This window comes from Columba livia, chromosome 3 (genome assembly GCF_036013475.1).
Source record: "Columba livia isolate bColLiv1 breed racing homer chromosome 3, bColLiv1.pat.W.v2, whole genome shotgun sequence".
In the NCBI taxonomy this organism is placed as follows: Eukaryota; Metazoa; Chordata; class Aves; order Columbiformes; family Columbidae; genus Columba; species Columba livia.
Window position 1 is genome coordinate 72,142,285 of NC_088604.1, and position 18,733 is coordinate 72,161,017.

An 18,733-nucleotide genomic window follows, 5' to 3' on the forward strand; every position below is an offset into this window, starting at 1 on the left:
TTTGTTACACAGCAAAATTAGTTTTCTGCCCCAATGCTGACACAATACAGACAGTGCTAATGTACTGGTTTGGGCAAATGCCTCAGCTCGATTCAAAGAGAGGTTCATGTAGAAAAATCTGTCACTAACACACCCACATATTCCACCGCATCTTCCAGACAGCAAATTAAGTTACTAACGTAACATTACAACCATATAAAAATTGCTATAGCTATGCAAAAATTTTAGTCACTTTTAAATAACATTCACCAATATTGAAAATATTTGTATAAAGGTTAAAAAATATATCATAATTTGCATTTTTCTGCATTACATAGCACGATTTTGGTAGTTAACCAGACAGTGGGATAGTTTGGGTAATTAAAGCCCAAATGTAGTGCTACTGCTTTGGAACTCCATGGGAACCTGTCTGCTTTTTAATTTTTTCCTCTCTAAAATGAGTGCAGCATTCCTAGGAAGATTGCTAAGGCTACACTGTGCTGAATGGGAAACATGCCATGTTCTAGTGATTGATAAGGAAATAAGTTTGTGGAAGAAAAACCACAAGAAATTCTTCATTGCGTGATCACTGTCTGCTGAGGATTCTAAAATCTTGATATTCCCCTTGTATTAGTGAAGTCTCTTTATACTTCAGCAGTGTGTCTTATCAAGCTCTACTGTACAAAAACACTCTGCCATATATTAGCTTAGCTGATCAGTATATCTACAAATTCAGTCAACTCAAATTGATTAGTGATAGTTAATTTAGTCTCCTATGAATTGCCTTTGAACTATTTTTTCTAAAAAACAATTAACACAGTTCTTCCCAGTCTGACTGTATTGCAACTTATTTGGACTATAGTTTGTTTAGGAGATATTCATAAAACTAGTGTATGTAAAACTTCTGCACTTGATGCTGTTAGGAGTGCCTGAATTTAGAAGAACTCTATCAACAAATTCTCTTTCATTTTCATCAATTTTTGAGAAGTTCAGCTCTCACATTAATTTCCTGTATCAAAACCTGTAGAGGATATGCTAGTATTCAAATAAAAATTCTAATTTCTAAGGTATCTTTGGTTGCTAACATCTATCCTGAGACCTTTTTTTATCTGTCCATTAGAATCTGTACCATAGCAGTGAGCTTTTCTACTGGTTGCAATGATCCTGCCTTGCTAGTCAGAGGTCTTCACCATCATTGTTAACTTTATTTTGAAGATTACTTTAAATAAAAGAACACTCTCCATTTGCTTTGCATGGATTTGCAGAATTTATATTGTTAGGCTTTAATGACTTCTTGATACGTGTATTTGAGAAAATTTAATTAAATGGATGATGATCAGATCTTAATTGTTGGCCTCTACTTGTCGAAGTTCATTTCTTTTCCCTTTAGAGACTGCATAACAATGATTGCATTAATAGGGCTATCCCAAACTCTACAACCCTATTAACTAACAAAAAATACATAGTACCTGAGCACTGAGAACATGACTATAAATTTGTCATAAAACCATATGTCCACATAAAACAACTGTGAGTACTGACATGACAAACTAGTTCCATATAGGACTTACACACAAAACAATGTAAACCAAAGCAAAGGCTGTCGCTTATTTACCTACATTAACTTCCTTTCCCCTCCTGTTATATACTTTTATTTCATATGACCTGGGAACCAAGTAGGGGTTGTTTAATCTTGTAATCATCTTAGCTTTATATTTGACATTCCTTTTAGTCCATTCAATTTTTATGTCCAGCTTACTGATATGACTAATTTATCTATGCTACTTAACTATGAATGAATATAGCTAGGGCCAACAAAGTGTTTGAAAAGGAAAAAAAATCATATGTATAAGCACGATTTCTGAAGACTTCTGTGCAAACGTATTGCTGTTTATTCTTCTGGTCAATGTGAAAACTGAAGAGCATTCCTAGTCAATCTGGGAACTCTTAAACACAAAACTCTTAGAAGTATCAATGAAAAATCTTATTAAGTAAATGTATAAGGATACATATGTAGAAGGCATATCAATACTATTAACTTACAGACAGATACAACGTGAGGCGTTGACCTCCTCAGTATATTTTTTCCAAGGACAGTTCACAAATTCAATGACTTGATGTCATTTCATCCAGTAAAACGTGTATTATAAAAACCTGTTTGTTTCAAATTCAGTTTGAAACACACTGGAAGATGTGGTTCATTTTTCACTGATAAATTGAATAGAAAAGACAAAGAATTGGGCAATGATCCTGTGAAATACACTCTGACTTGCTGTACTGTATGATACTGGATTTTGTATAATGTAATTCTTGAGGTTTGCAGAGATAATAAAGCATAGTGCTAGCAACTGTTTTGCTGTTAGTTATTTTGCTTAAGTTCAGTTTACTTTCCACAAATTTGTCTTTGGTTTACACTTTTTATTACTTTCAAAGAAAATAAAAAAAAACCCAGAATTATCATTGCTACAATCTACTGTAGTTACTTATCTAAGCCTCTGTGGTGGTAGTTTTTGCTTTCCCATAATTTTCAGAAGAGATTAATCTAACCTGAAATATATTTTTGAGTCAGTATGCTGGGTTGTTCAAATTTAAAATATTGCTGTGGCATATTGGTAGCACACTGAACAACCTTGTAAACATTATCCCCATTTTTTTTTTTAGAGAGTAGTCTAATTTTGAGCTAAAAATAAAGGATTTAGCTGTTTTCTTAATGGTTTCTGCATTTGAGAGGAGTTGATTAGGACAGTTTTCAAGTTTGCTGTACAAATTCAAAATATTGTTATAATCTTCTATTTATGTCTGTATGTTAGGATTTTGTATTGACAACCACTGCCACAATATATGGAATATGTTCAGACCTTAAGTATACATATTTTTAAAATAGTATTTTACTGATTTCCATAAAGACTATAGATATGACTACAAAGTAAATCTGGAAAATGTAAGGAGGATTGTGGGATCTTTGGAAAACACTTTGGAATTGTTTCTTTGTTGTTTTGAGTATTAAAGAGCACTATTTAATTAGAGAAATGCACTAAAACAATATAAACAAAGTTATTGCATTTCAGAGTGGCAATTTGGTTGTGTAAATCAGTTACACAGAAATGAGAATGTAAAATGGCATACCTAACAATATTTTGTACTTTCTAAATACAAACATAGCTTACTTTCTCTTAAAAAACATAAACTTTAATTTTCCTTCTTAAATGTATCTAGACTCTCAACAATATGGACTCTTTTAACACAAAATTAAAAAACTTTACAACTATACATTTTCAGCATTACAGGGCATGTGAATATAAATTTTCAAGATAAATTTAGCATTGAAACGAAAGAAATATAGTTAAGTAACATAAAATGTTTTATTCCAAAGAGAGAAAGACCCATACTCTGACATTTAAACTAGGGTTGCTGGTCATGGTTTCAAATAGAAAATAATCCTTTAACAGCTCATTCATTTGGGAAATAAGAGTAATACATTTTACTACAAGAAATTTTACTTGAACTTTGGCAAATGACCACATTACAGAAGCTTTTTTGTATTTTAAATTTCAAAGACAATATTGTTTGTTACTTTTCTAACCCAACAAAATAACGCCTTGGGTATTGCAGCACATTTTAATATTTTCCTTCCTGATTTCACCAAAATGGCTCCTTCCTTCCAGGGAATTTTTCTGTCTTGCTGAAATGAATACGATTTGGAAAAAGGTTTCCTTGCAAGAGCAGATGAATGCCTAATAAAGCAACTAGAACTGTATGTGGAAAGATTTATAAATTCAATATCTTAAGTCAGTGTTTGATCCACAGCCAGCCTCTTTGAAGTGCCATATTTTTATATACCTGAGTAGATTAGTTACAGTTACCAAATTCAGAAAGATCTGTTAAATTATCTGATTGGTATGAGGGTACTCAGTTATCATAGCACTAATATTGTATCCAATATCTGAAGAAAACTTCTGTTTGGTCTGGCATGGCATTTTGCACAGAAATACAAATTACTATCGCTAGATAAATTATCACAGGTAAATGAATGGATCACAAAGAAGCAAATGAATAATTTCAATATATAAATTTCTGATGAATTTGTTGGCAACATATTATCTCAAGAAATCAGCAAAGGTCATATGGATGTATTAACTGAAAGTCATCTGAAGATTTCTTTCCAACTGTGAAATGTCATTTGCAGTGACACCATCAATGTAACAGTTGTGTTCAGTGACTCATTTCACAGACACCCATGTCAGACGCCACAAGCGACTGTAATCTCTTCCTAAAGCAGAGTTTATTTTTAAATTTTTGAGAGTAATATGGTCTAATCAGTTCAGCTTGGTTGATAGTCTTGAGTGATACATCTGCACCAAATTGTTGTTCACACTTGTTTTGATATATTTAATATAATATTAAAGAATTATGCAAGCAAACTTCTATTCATAAATTTTTTGCAAACATATTTGTGTTCTTCACCTCAGTTTGCATAAGTCATGCCAACCTCCACATTTGTCCTAGAAAACTAACAGGGTCATAGTATGGCTTTGAGCATTGACACAGCTCTATTAGTACACAGCACAGTCCCTGGTATGATTTTTTTCTGGGGCTTATTTGCCTAGATAGTGCTCATATGTGATTCCGGGTAACCTAGACTCTAAAAACACAATTTAAAGGCAACCACTCTGTTTTGTACATCAAAGCATTTAGCTGTACAGAAATGATCTCTTCTACTCTACTGTGTGTTGGGCTCAGAGATTGACTCCTGCCCTGTTTTGGTTTTAAGTAGAGATATAGTTCATACAAACATCTCTTAGTCATGCTGTAGATTATCAGTTCTGAAAATTATGTGCTAGTCTTGACTTACTTGGAATAACATTGGTTTTCATAAGGGAGGATTTTAACTTTTCTGTGGTAGCCCGATCTGTTTGTTCCAGAATCTGACCTTGACATTTACAATACTATCCTGGCTATCTTGTTTCATAGTTCAGTCTTGAAACAGAGAGGACACCACCTTCCTAGTGTTTGGTGTCAGCCAGCAGATGGTGCAGTGTTCCCTTCCATTTCTGAGGCTCTGTATCTGGAGTTGTTTTTTGGTATTTGATACACCTGTCTGCAGTTCACCTTTGGGGATCTTTCAGCATTGCTAGATCATTGTCTCAAGTATTTCATTCCACCAGACAATGACTGAAAAGTGTGAAGTAACTTCAGAGCCATTTTCCAAGACTTTGTAGGCCATGGAACAAAGAATTTCTGGTGGTTATCCTCTTCATCTTAGAACATCCTCTGCTCCAAAATTGCTCTTGGTCCATACTCCTTCTCAGGCACGCTTACATGCAGTGAGAACGTTTTTGTTTGCCTCTGTATTATTTGTAGTGAAGGTTCACATATTATAGCCCTGCTTTCTCCACCTTGTTTCAGGAAGATCTGATTTGTTGGTAAGATGCAAGAGTTCCTGGCCAAGTTATACAGCATTCATGGTAACTGTCCAAATACATCAATAAGGGTTTAAGCAAAGTTTCCCTTTTTAAGAGATCCTGTTGATCAGTACAGATCTTAATCTAGTTCCTGTGGCTCTGAAGAAGCCACAAGGTAGGTCACTTTTTATGTATGCTTGACTTCACCTTGCTGTAAATGTGGGTTTTTTTCTAGTGTCTGTGTTCTAGGAGAGTGAAGAATTCAGGTGTTAAAAAGCCATATACATCTTAAAATATTCCAGTTAACTGAATAACTTTGTCCATCCTCGTGAAAAACAGGTGCTTTTATGTGCTTCACCATGTATAATATCCTAAGTAGTATTAAATATTACTGTGATGCCTTTTTTGCATGAAATACCAGTAAAATACATCTATGAAGAAAAATGTCCTGAGTGCAAACTAAACGTTCCTTCAACTTGGTTGAAATTTGGTCTGTTACTTATTTATATTAGCTTTATCTATAGATATAGAATTAGAAATCCTGAGTAACTGGATCACCTTTACACATATCTGTTCTTTAATTATGCCTAATCAGTATGATTTGGTTAGAAGCCCTACCCTATAGCTTCTAGGAAGTGAAGGAATGTCCAGTAGTTCGTGTTTCTTACTTATATTTATGAATTGATTTTTAAAATGGAACAGTTTAAGTCTGGCAAGAGATTCACTATATGTTGATGTTTTTATTTTTAAACTGATACTGTTGTGTTGGTTTCCTTTTAGAATTAAGTTCAGCAAATGTGCTGACAGTAATGACTTGCTTTGCCGTGTTTTATGTAACACAATTTGCTGTGACAAATTGTTCCCTCATCTGAACCAATACTATAAATCATCTAGATTTTACTATATGCATTTAAAATGTTGTAGATCTCAGCTTCTGTGTGTCCATTGGAGTAATCATGGAAGGGGTATAACCAGAAGAAGCAAACTTAAATTCATTCAAAATTAGGTGAAGTTGTGCACCACCCTTCTGTAAGGTTCACTCATCTTTGCGACAGCTCAGATAATTCTATTCAGTTAGCAGAAACTTTTATTTACCTCCAGCCAGAAACTCCTAAGTAGGCCAGTGTGGCACATTGCAGCGCCAATGTGGCATTAGTAGAACCAGAATGAGTCACTAGAGGATTTGACCTTCTGCGGCAAACATCTTCCTCCTAGAATACTCCCCCCAGACAGGAGAATATACAAGGTAGGACTCATTCCACTGACAGAGCAAGCAGGGAACAAGTCTCGTAAGGGGAGCTCCAGGCCTAGAGACACAGAATTCTATTCACTGTTCTCACTTTTCTCCCAAATAAGCTTCATTTTTTATATGAGCTTAATGAACTTCTCCCCTGAAGCTCTTGGAGAAGATTGTGTAACTAGAGTCCATAAAAATCTTTATCATCAAACCTTGGCTGTCAGTGTATGTATCACTTTAAGTCTTCTTACAAAATGATATACTCTACAATTCAGGATGTTTTATGGCTTCCAGAAAGTTCAAGTTGATGGCAGTTAGAAAGGAGTATCACAAAAATTAAGTTTTAAAAAGTATTCTTTTTTTTTTCATGGCTTTAAAAACTTTTATTCAAGAAAGTACCCACATTAGAAAGTAATCTTTCTTAATACTGCCTGTGTTGTTGACCTTTGCCTCAGGTTGGGCTTTTTACAGATCAGACCAGACTGTTAACTACAAGTCTTTGAAACAAGAACTGCCTTTCCTACATATTTGCATAGTTATCAACATGATTTGGCCTTAATATTAATAAATGCAATTATCAGAAGCTGCAGTACTGTAAGTTGCAAAAGTAATTTATAGTTTTTACTTTTTTATCTTGCATTCTATCTCTACCGTGTCAGTAAATCATTTCATTTTGTCAGCCAATTTAAATTCTTTGCAATGTTCCATAATTTCTGTAATTCTGAGTAATACTTTTAAATTGTTGGGGCCTGTGATAATATACTAAACAGCATCATTTCTGCTAATCCTCAGGGCACTCCACTATTAGCCTTTTCACTTCTACTGTAACCAGCTTTTAATTCATGAAAGGACTTCATTTTGCCTCCTGTGGCTACTAACTTAATAATCTCCTGAAAAGGACTCTATTGAAAGCTTTTTGAAATCCTAATTTAATATCTACAGAGCCAGATATCCTTTATCTATTATTTTGTTAACTCTTAAAACTGTGCCTTAGATTCCTTTCAACAAGGTGAATCTGCAGAGTAGTCTACAGATTTCTGCTCCATGTCTAGCAAGCCTGTTTCATAAGAGCAAGAGACATGCAAAACATTTAATTTAGTGTTGTAAACCAGCTTCTCAGTTATTGCTAAACTTATGAGACAATCAGTTAATTCACTGGACTCTCATGTTTGTAGGATTCTGATTATACTTCAGAGAGGTATAGATTCTTTTTAAAAAATCAACCTGAAAAGTAGGTTGTTGTCCTTAAGAGAATTATCTGAATGCTGTTTGAAATCAATAAGATTAACTGTATAATAAGAAATGAGAGAATTGACTGTGGACTGTGTTTTCCTTCCTGTTTTGTGGAGTTTTCCTTGCTTAATATTAATGTTATCTACAAATACACAATTACATATTCAGAGATAAATAAAATGTGATGGAACAATTTTTCCAGTCTTGCTGGTATAGGAATACAACCTAAAAACTTGCAGATGGGAACAGGTGTATGATAGGCATCATACTTTTCTCTGACAATGTTTGGAAATCCCCCTTAGCAACACATTTTTGGAATTTGTGAGTGAGAGTATAACATGTCTATTCCTGTAGGGAACCATCAGTAACCCCTTTACTTTTCTCAGAATAATGGGAAAGGCTTAAAAAAAGAGATAGTTTAGACACATTTCTATGCAGAAACACGAGCACATTTGCCTTAGTTGCAAAATGCAGCTATTCCACATTTGGCTCAACTCTTAAGTTGCAGAATGTCTCCAAAGTAAGATATTAATGTAGAATCACGTTAAAACATTTGAAGAAATATCTCTTTTTCTTTTCTGTTGGAAACAGTGAACATAGTACCACTATTTGATTGTATTTATTATGGCCATTCTGCCCACTTTCCTGCCTAGAGATAAATGTGAATAGTCAGAAAGTGATAGGAACAGTCTCACAAAATGCTCTTAATGTAGAAAAATGACTATTATAATTTGCCACTGGACCATTTGGTTTTGTTACTTTTATTATATGTTAAAAAAATATTGTGTGTAAAAATGCAAATCATAATGCTTAATGACATGTTTTATAAGCTCCCACAATTTCTAAAGCCATAAAGCTGCCATTTTTTCACTATGTGTATGCCCACAACTGATGACCAAATTGGATGGATGGACAATTCTAGTTGTGCATTACCTTGTAGATGGTTTGCTGGTATTTTATGCTGTGGTTTAATTATAAAAAAAAAAAAAAAAATTCAGATATTTGTTTTTAACTTTTCCCGCAGACACTTGTTTCTTATGAGCTTTTGTCCCAATGTTCCTGTTTGTCTCTAATTTTCCTGTTTTGTGTTATTTTTATTAAAACCAAAGCATTTCAGGTTAATTTAATGGACAGCTTTGCATGAGTAATTGACAAAGAGAAAGGAAATGAATGCCAAAGAACAAGAAAACAATTAGCTGGCCACCAGCTTTTCAAATGGAATAGAATCAGTTGACCTTCTCCCCTGATTTACCTTCACAATTAATTCTTGAAAAATAAAATAAGAGTGTTAGGTTTCATCTTATTAAAATGGTACCAAACATTCCTTGAGCAAAGGATTAGGGTTTTTTTGCAAAAAGTCAATTTTAAATTAGATCTATACTGACATACTGAGTTGTATGTGTTTTGTTGGGGTGGACAGACTGGTCCACTCTTCTTCCAATAACGTTTAAAATGAACTCCGTATTGCACAAAGGAAATAAACAAAGATCAATATGTCTTCCTCAAAAAGGTAGTGGGAGAGTCTTGCAGCCACCTGCTTATTGTCCTTCTGCCTTCAAACTCTGCCTTGGAGATCGATGGGGTTTAATCTCTACCGAGCCTCCTCCCCTTGCCTATGACTGAGACAGTATTATCCTCTTTGCTGCCCTTTTCAGAGAGGTGTCCGCTGGTGTCCAACTAAGTGTCTGCAAAATTTAAAGTTTCTTGTTCACAATTATAATACTTTGTGTGTTCTATGGTGAAGGAACAGAGTTTGTCCTCTGCTTCCTGCTGGTGCTGAAGTGCAGCTGTGGGGTATTTCTCAGATCACAGAATCACAGAATGTTAGGGATTAGATGTTGCAGCTGAGGGTGGAACTTAATCTATTACCAGGCTATGGGCACCTGAGGAGTCATTAGTTCCCATATATCTCTGAAAGTAGGTGTATGTGATACATATAGTATTGCATGGCTATTATAAGTGCAAATTATCATTACGCATCATGTAATGCTCAGATTAGGCAATTGCAAATAAGATACATTAGCAAAATGTAGAGAAATAATGCCTCTCTACCTTAGTCTAAAGTTGCACTTTTACTGTACTTGCGGAACTCTTACAACATTAATAAATCATGTAAGAAAAAAATGCAACAACTGGGTGTGTCTAACAAGGTGTTATCAAGTCTTTGAGCAATAGAAGAATGTAACTAGATAAGCATATATTCTGAAGTATTGGAGATACTTTTGTCTGACACTGAGGTTATCATGGGTTCTGTTATTTGTTTCACACAAACAGTCCTTGAGTATGTTTCACATTAGTCAGTCATTTACAGAGCACTTTTCTCAGGGTGTCTTCAGCTTCTCTTTACAATACTTCAAATCAACTAAAATAAATCAATCCTTTAAGCATAGTCTACAGCTATTTGCTGTATTAGAAGAATAGCATATTTTACATGCTTTCTTAGAAATCCCTCGACTCAGATAATCTAATGTGATCAGAATCCAAATAAATAAGAACAAGTTAATAAACACCTAATTTCCTTTACTTTTTTTCATTTTGAGGTATTCCTAATTATCAGTTTGTCCCTGTTATTTCCAATGAAGAATTAATGGGAGTAAAATCTGGATGTTTTATATTAGGGCAAACTGATCATAACAATAGGTAACCTCTCATGACTGCTTTGTGTAGTAGCATTAATGTTTTTCTATCTGTACTGGAAATATCTCATACATTTTAAATAATATTTGCCCTTTTCATATCTGCATCACAGTGGTGGCTCATAACGGTTAATTAGTCTGCTAAATTCTTTTTCCTGTCTTACAATACCACACTGATGAACTGCTATACTGTAGCAGAAATCCTTGACGTTAGTTTGTCTCTTTACCATTGCACGTCATAGTATAAGACCTAGTTTGTCTCTTTACCATTGCACGTCATAGTATAAGACCTATATCTCATAATGTATTATTTTTCCTGTATGATACACTGACCCTCCTTTATATTGGCAAGACCTGCCTGATCTGTATTACTAGCAAAGTGTATATTTATGAAGTCTAAATCCAGCCAGTACAATTAGAAAATATTTATAAAAATGCAAAGATAGAATCTGCACTGCCCCCCGCCCCCTGAAATGTCCTAGATTATCTTTTGGCCGGCATAGCTCAGAGACTGCGAGAGATTCACACATGTAGATGAGAATCCATTTCTTAAATAAAAAAATAATTCTTAGGTTGCATTTATAGGAAGAGATTTCAGGTTGGGTTTATACCCTCTGTCTAGCCGGGCAAGAGTTTACATAAATTTATGTCTTCCCTTTCCTGTCTTTTCCTGCATTTCTCATCCTATGTTTTTTTAGGGAATAATTTGACCACCTTCTTGACTATTAATTTTCTTCACATTCTCAGTAGCCCCAGATTGTCACCTTCAGGTGTGGCAATTGAAAAGAAAATGTTATGGTTATCATACGTGGGACCATCATCATTGCTAGTAGCAATTGTTCTCCAAATAATATCTGTGGAGTCTGTCTGCTGTAATGACAGAAATTTAAGTATTTGATTTTCAGTAACATTACAGAGGCCTTGATCATATCCAGTTCTAGCCATTGTTGCTTGCAGTAGATTATGAATAGACTGATTTTTCTATATTGTCAAATAATTTTTATCAAACCATTTCTGTTTCAATCATGCTTCTTATTCATACATTTCAAGCGTGAGCCAAAAGTAAGTGGATGAATTTATTATGAGTGTTTCCCCATAATGTGAAAAGAATCCACATGGATTAGGCAGCAGTGACAGCTGAAAGAAAGCAGTGGAAAAATAAGGGAGAGGCAAAAGATGCAATTAGTCTGCAGGATAAAGAGTCATATTGCTTCTATTTGGAGGTATAGGTAGAAGGAACGTCATTGTGCAGATAGGAGTCATAGCTAGAAAATAATTATCGATTATGTGCCCCTAAAATGAGAAAGAGAAAAGGGTTTAGAACTACATTTACTTTAAGGTACACATCATATTCGGGAACCTTTTCGTATCCTACTCATATTTAAATGTTACTGTGTTCCAACTTCCTTTTAAAGAGCAATAGGACATCAAGATATAGAGAATACTATGAAAAACTTAATTATATCTTGCTATATAAAATATAACAGAACAAATATCTCCCTGGCTTTTCTCAACTATTTTTATTTATAACAGCATTACTCTTGTAACTAACATGGAGGTAACAAGGAATGCAGTATATTCAAAATTATTATCTATGTAATATTTCTGTATTTTGATTTTGGTTGTTTCTTGGTTTGTTTGTTTGGTTGTTTTTTTTTGTTGGTTTTGGTTTTTAACATGAAGTGGTATTTCAGAGCTGAATTCAGACAGCTGGTACAGTAACACTCCAAAAACATTTCTTATTATAGCTTCTTTTAATTTATCCATGGAAGACAAAAATTCATTGTTGTTATTCCATTTCTTGTGGGAAGTTAAATAACTACAGAGTGTGTTAAAAAGGCTCTAAATTCAGTTTGACTGAGCTAAAAGATTTCTGTTGGGATGTTTATCTAGTTTATCTGTTTTCTTAGCATTATCTGTTTCTTTTCAAATTTTATAATCTTCTGCTTAAGGTAGGTATTTTATCATTTCATTACAGAATGCAAAATATAGGTGCATTTTTTTAAAAAAAGGACATGAGAACGGAGAATCCTTGTAACCTATGCAATATGTATTGAAAGGTACAATGCAGCAGACTAAAAAGAGAATAAATTTTTGCTGGAAAACTTGTAGTGACTAAATGCAACAGCAGAATTGAGCTTTGAACCGTAAGTACCATAAGCAAAGTTACCATATTAAAACCAGCATCTAATCAAGTCTAGAAAATACTAGTGAGCATTACTTGCTCCATAATTAAGATTAAAACTAACATCCCATTATAAATTAAGAGACAAATATACTTAAAGCAAAAAGCCAAGCACTGTGAAATGCACAGGCTTGATCCTGACTATGGGTAGAGGATATTGGAAGAAAAAAAGAAACCTTGAAAGAAGATTGAAAGAAATTTTGGAAGGAAAATCAGAAAGGAAGTCCAAAATTCAGACTACACAAGAATGTTTCTGCTTTTCTCTTTCCATTAACCTAGAAAATAGAGATTAAATAGCTGTTATAGAGTGGAAAACAAACCTTAAAAGGAACTATTGTTTTACCAAATAATCCTTACAAAATCTTTACAATCCTTACAAAAACTCCTGTTTATCCTTATCAAACCAACAATTCCAGAGTTTCTTTTACTATGCCCAATATTAATGCCTTGGATAAAGACATTAAATGAGTAGATAAATAGTTAGATATAATGTTTCTAGAAGATCAAATCCAATTTTTGCATAATCATGTCAAAGACATACAGTAGTATGTAATCAGTTGTATGAAATGAGATGGAAAATTAAGCTGTTTATGTATCTTAAACACTACATTCTAAAACCAGGTTTGCCTTGTAGATTACCAGATCATTTTAAATATGATTATTTAAGAAAGGCTAATAACATAGTTTTTGTCAAACTTCTGTGCCTGAAGTTCTTTCAAATAGCTTGCTTTCTTCATCCGACAGGCAGATTAGCCACAAAGCTTATTTTTAGTGTTTACAACCTCGACTCTTTACCTGGCTTTTCATTGTCTCAGCAGACTTGTCTCTCACTATGAGCTGCTTCATGGGAACAGATTTACTGCTGGGCAAATTAACTGTGATACTGCCATTAGTTTCCTCCCATCTTGTGAGCTGGTTATACATATTGATAAAATAACAATTAAAAGCTCCGTATTGTCGTATTGTTTCTTTTTCACCTAGGGAACTTGTAGAATATGTAAGTAACATGGACTTTAATGAAACAGAAGATTTTGTTGATTATAATACAGTTGGTTTTGTGGTATGATAATATTTTTTAGTAATATTTTTTTTATTAGTTGACCTATTTGCTAAAAATTCAGAGGCTGAATTCTCACAACTTACAAACCACTAGTACAGAAGTTCATAATAATTATTGTGAGATTTCTTCTTAAAATCCATAGTTGCAGCATTATTGTCAGATGTGGACAAGTTTTGCCAAGAATTTGAGCTCTAATCAGCATTTTTTGTGGGTGGATGTGAAAAACAAAAGTATTTTGTGGGCATAAACAGAAAAAGTACATTTTTCTCTGAACAGCTGTATAATAGCAACTTTTAAAAACTAAATGGTAAACACAGAAGGAAGGGGTTTCACACCATCGAATATAAGGCAAAATATTTCTGGCTTCCATATTGTGGGAGTTATTATAGAGCACAAAATGCTAAGTAAAAATTGGCTGTGTGCTTGGGCAGCTGACACTTCAAGAAATGAGTTAGAAATCAGAGTCCTTTTCAGAGCCATGCCATTTGCCCACCACTTACGGCTTTGGAACTACTTGGGAAGTGAGGAGTACACACAACTGCTTTATGATCTACAGCTTGTCATACCTGTATTTTGTAGAGATTTTTTCTCATAATGAAGTTTTTATGTCATGAGTAAAAATCAGTTTCATTTTTAAATCCAGAAATCATATTCACCTTAAAGTTAATATATCATTCCTATGTATATGTAATGTACAACTGTAAGACAGAGTTGATAAAGGTAGTATCTTTTATTAGACAGTTATTATCACTGAAAAACATTGAAAAGCTTTTGAACACATAGCTTTTTCTTCATATCTGAAACAGAAAAGGATGTTGCAAGGGCAAAGAACAGCTGAAAAATAATTCTCAGTATATCAGAAATATCACATCTTTAGAAGAAAGATAACTGGTAGATACAGTTAGAGGAAATATTATTGAAGAGTGGGAGAAATGAAATGAGAGATTCTACTATATGTGTTTTGAGCAAAATAGTTGCAAATACTGATTCAGTAGTCTAACATGGATGTGTATGCATCAACGATATTTTTCTGTGGAAATAGTTTAAAATTTTGAAAGAGTTGTCAAAAGCCTAATAAGGAATGGACTCAAACCAAAAGACAAACCACCAAAAACATAGTCTGATAAAGATGGTTTTCCCTGTAAAACAAACACCCTTTGGTTTAAAAAAAAGCCCACACATTACTAATCGTATCTCTCTTTTTCATATCTAAAGCTTTCCACAGACACAAGGAGCTGTTGTAAGTTTCAATTTCAAATTTCTTTAACTAGAACATTCAATAACAAAAAATGATGTCTAATTATTTTATAAACTACAAATTAAAAGTTAAAAAGAAAAAAATATTGAAGGACATCTTATTTTCCTTTTGACAGAGAACAGGAAAAATTTGCTTCTTCTTAGTCCTGCTTTTTGGTCAAAGAATTTTGACCACCTGGCCATTTCTTACCCGATACAGGTTTCTTGCTGCAATGAACAATTTAACCTCTCATGTAGACTCATTATCAGAAGTTTGTAGTTGCTTTATCTTCTGTTCTCGGGGACTTTGGGGGCAGACTTATTTTAGCATCTTGCAAGTATAGTCCGTAGCATACCAAATGTCCTCAAGAAATACGAAACCCATCAGTTTAGGAATTTAAATATATCATGATTCTAGTTTTGCAAAGATCTTCATACATGGTTGCTTGGTATAGTTATTTTTGGAATTTCTCATTAATTGACCCTGGGATATTGACCCTAAAGTCATCTGATAAAGGTGTTTTCTCTTGTGAAACAAAAAGCTGATGATCAAAAATTACAGAAATGCCATCACATACATAGGTTTTGTTTGTTCCTTCTTCCGTGTGGTTCATTACAGGGACTTGATTTCATTCATGTAGGTGACTAGATATTATGCAATTGTTATTTTTAGTCTCCTATAAGAAATTATCAATAAGTGCACCTGAGACTATGTAAGTATGTAATTAGCACTACATCTGCCAATAGTGAGACACCCATAGCAAATGTAGAGGACTTACTTTCAAGTCCTTACTTCCAATTTGTTTGCTTTTATTGTGGATGGAGCAGTTTCAATACAAAAGACTGAGGCAGTCAGGTCAGTAGCTAAGATGTGCCACAGCAAGATTCAGATCTGCTCAGGGTCAAGCAAGGAGGACAATGGTACATGGTTGCAAAGAGAATCTACATCTGCTATTTGCTGACAATGGGATTTACCCAAGAAGTGTGAAACTCAAGTTCAGTCCTTGGCTGCTTAATTTCAGACTTTTCTTCCACAATTTAAGTAAGCATGTGGTTATTGCCCCCAGATTAAGGGCTGGGTATTTGTTTGCTTAACATGCCAATTATTTTTTTAGGGTATAACACTTGTTAGGTGTGGAGGAGGAAGCATCTACCCGATGCCAAAATATAATCACTAGAAAAACAGGTTAGCAGCTAAGAAGTGTTTTGAAGATGGAAGTGGTTACAGGATTCTTTCTCTTATTTTTTCTTTTGAGTGTCCAAGTGAAGAGGTAAAGATCAGATTTTTTCTGGAATAAACAGCATGTTATTCTTAAAATGGCTATTTTGATTCCTATGGGTAACTTACAAAGTAAGGTGTATAAGCAAGAATATCAGAATCTAGTACTGACTTATCAAAAAGTGAACATAGAAAGAAGCATATTATTTTTTGTTCTTTTCTTTAGGTCTAGTATTTCTGGATTTCAATATCTGGCCATAAACCATATTTGAAACAATGATATTCTGCAGTGATACAAATTGAATGATTATTTACTAAACATACTTGTGTAGATGGCATGAATTATCTGTTGGCCTGATCACATTGTATTAGTATTGGAAGATTACATTTCTTGGTTTATTTATTTTGTATTTTCAGGTAGAGCTTGAAAAGCTGGACTATCATTACTGGCTGCCCTTGTTTTTTGATGGGCTTTGTGAAACATCATTTCCGTGTGAGTTTTTTGCTCGTCAAGGAATCCATGACATGCTGGAACATGGTGGAAACAAGATTCTTCCTGTCATTCCTCAGCTCATTATCCCAATAAAAAGTAGGTGAAAATGTGGGGGGAAAAAAATCCCTAAAAAAAAAAATCCCTATATTCTGTAGATTTTGGACAGTTACTAATTAAGCAATAAACCATGACAGACTGTAGATTTCATGGATATTATTACAAATGTGAGTAAATTGTTAGGCATAAGGCCAGAAGGCTTATGTCTACAGTCACCTGGTACTTGCAGTAATGCCGAACAATCAGCTGTCTGATTAGTGTTTTCCTTGTTGCAATGTAGCTTTTGGTCTTTGGAAATGTGAAGTGACATTTTCTTACTGGTTTTTGTATATTTATTGTGTATATCCATTACTGTATAAACCAGTTCATCTAAAATGACAGGAGAAATCAGCAGATGAAACTTATGGAATTATGTTTCTTTTTGTCCTTTTATTTATTCTACAGTTATATTTATTCACTATCTCTTCTAGCATCATTTGCATTACTTTGCGTATACATATATCTAAATTGGGAGTTCTATCTGACTAATTAATGTTGTATGTAAAATGTTAGCATTTTTAAAAGTATTAATTTTGAAGTTTTTATATATTCAAAAATATTTTTGTAGAAAAGTTATGTGAAAGGTAATAAATTATTTTAAAATAAGTGTAATAAACCTAAAACCCCAAGTGTAATACCACTAAAACTAAAACTTATTTTCTTGAAACACCTACTCTTTCAGATATATTGTTTTGTCCTTTCCTGTTTCTTTAGATAGGTACCTTGAGGAAATAATATTCTGAATCATCATCCTTCTTTAGTTAGGTTTATTTTTAAGTCTTCGTGCTAAACCTGTACTGAAAGATGCTCGTATTTCTTAAACTTGGCTTCTGCTTTATCATTGATCTGTAATGGTATCATCGCCATCCTTGTCCTTTTTTCCTGGGATAATTCAACATCCATGCTAATACAGAACAAAACAGACTCATTGTATTTGTGATGCAGAATGAATAGAGTCAAATACAGTTTTGTTGAAGGGGAAAAGGAATGTAGTTTGGAGCCTGATAATGCTGAAATAATACTATTGAAAGGGTCAGAATTGTGAGTTTGTTTTGTTTTGTTTTTCTTTCATCCAATTTATTCTCCATTTGAAAAGATTCATTATGGATGTTGTTATCTTACTGTAGATTTTGGAAATGTCAGAAGGAATATATAATATTCAAATGGTTACTCTGTGATACTTGTAAAAGGTTATGAATACAATGTTACAGTTTTTTCTCTCTAAAAGATAAACACATAGAGAGGAATCGTCATTTCTTTAAATCTGTATTGTAAGCACCACTCAAATATATTTATAGTAGGTTTTTTTTTTTTTTGAAAGCTGAAATCATTTATTCAGAAAATACTGCAAGTTTATGACAGCAGCTACTCAGGATTTAAATGTCTTGCAGAGACCAGAATCTAGCTAAGAAATAATTACCTGGAAGCCCTAGCTGTTACACAGCTTCTAGCATTAGAAAGAGATTGTTAAGTAGAGGATATTTATATGGGTTTGATATATAATCTTTTAAATCAAGTAATAATTTCTGATGCTGGAACACATTCAAGAATCTGCTAGCTAAATTTAGTTGTTGGTTCTGCTTTATTTTATTGTACAGTGCTTCTTTTTCATTAAAAAAAAAAAGTCTAAGTATTATCAATGATAAAGGCTTCTTCCTAATTAAAGCCATATTAATATAAAAAAAGACACAGGGAATGTGAAAGTGTGTGCTTCTAGGAGTTTTAAAATCTGCTGTGACTGTGTAATACAGCAGCATAGCCAGAGCTAAACATTTCTGTGACTCAGCTGCATCCACAATAAACTCAGCTATGTTTTACACATATTACTGTCTCTAAAGCGTCCCACTGGGTGAGTTATATCCGATTAACCAGTCCTCTTCTAGACCACTACCATATTTCTACTGCAAAAGAGTAAATTGATCGTTAGGCAAGGTAATACACATGATAGTGGGGGAAG

At 33.7% G+C, this 18,733-nt stretch overlaps 1 protein-coding gene across 4 annotated transcripts in view; it reads left to right on the plus strand.

The window, feature by feature from the left end:
• PACRG (parkin coregulated) overlaps nucleotides 1-18,733 on the plus strand; it is a 232,957-nt gene that overhangs the window by 108,827 nt on the left and 105,397 nt on the right. For all 4 annotated transcript variants that reach the window (XM_065057580.1, XM_065057582.1, XM_065057581.1 and 1 more), the window contains one exon: nucleotides 16,605-16,776. In XM_065057580.1, coding sequence (XP_064913652.1) covers nucleotides 16,605-16,776 — 172 coding nt within the window. The remainder of the gene's footprint in view (nucleotides 1-16,604; nucleotides 16,777-18,733) is intronic.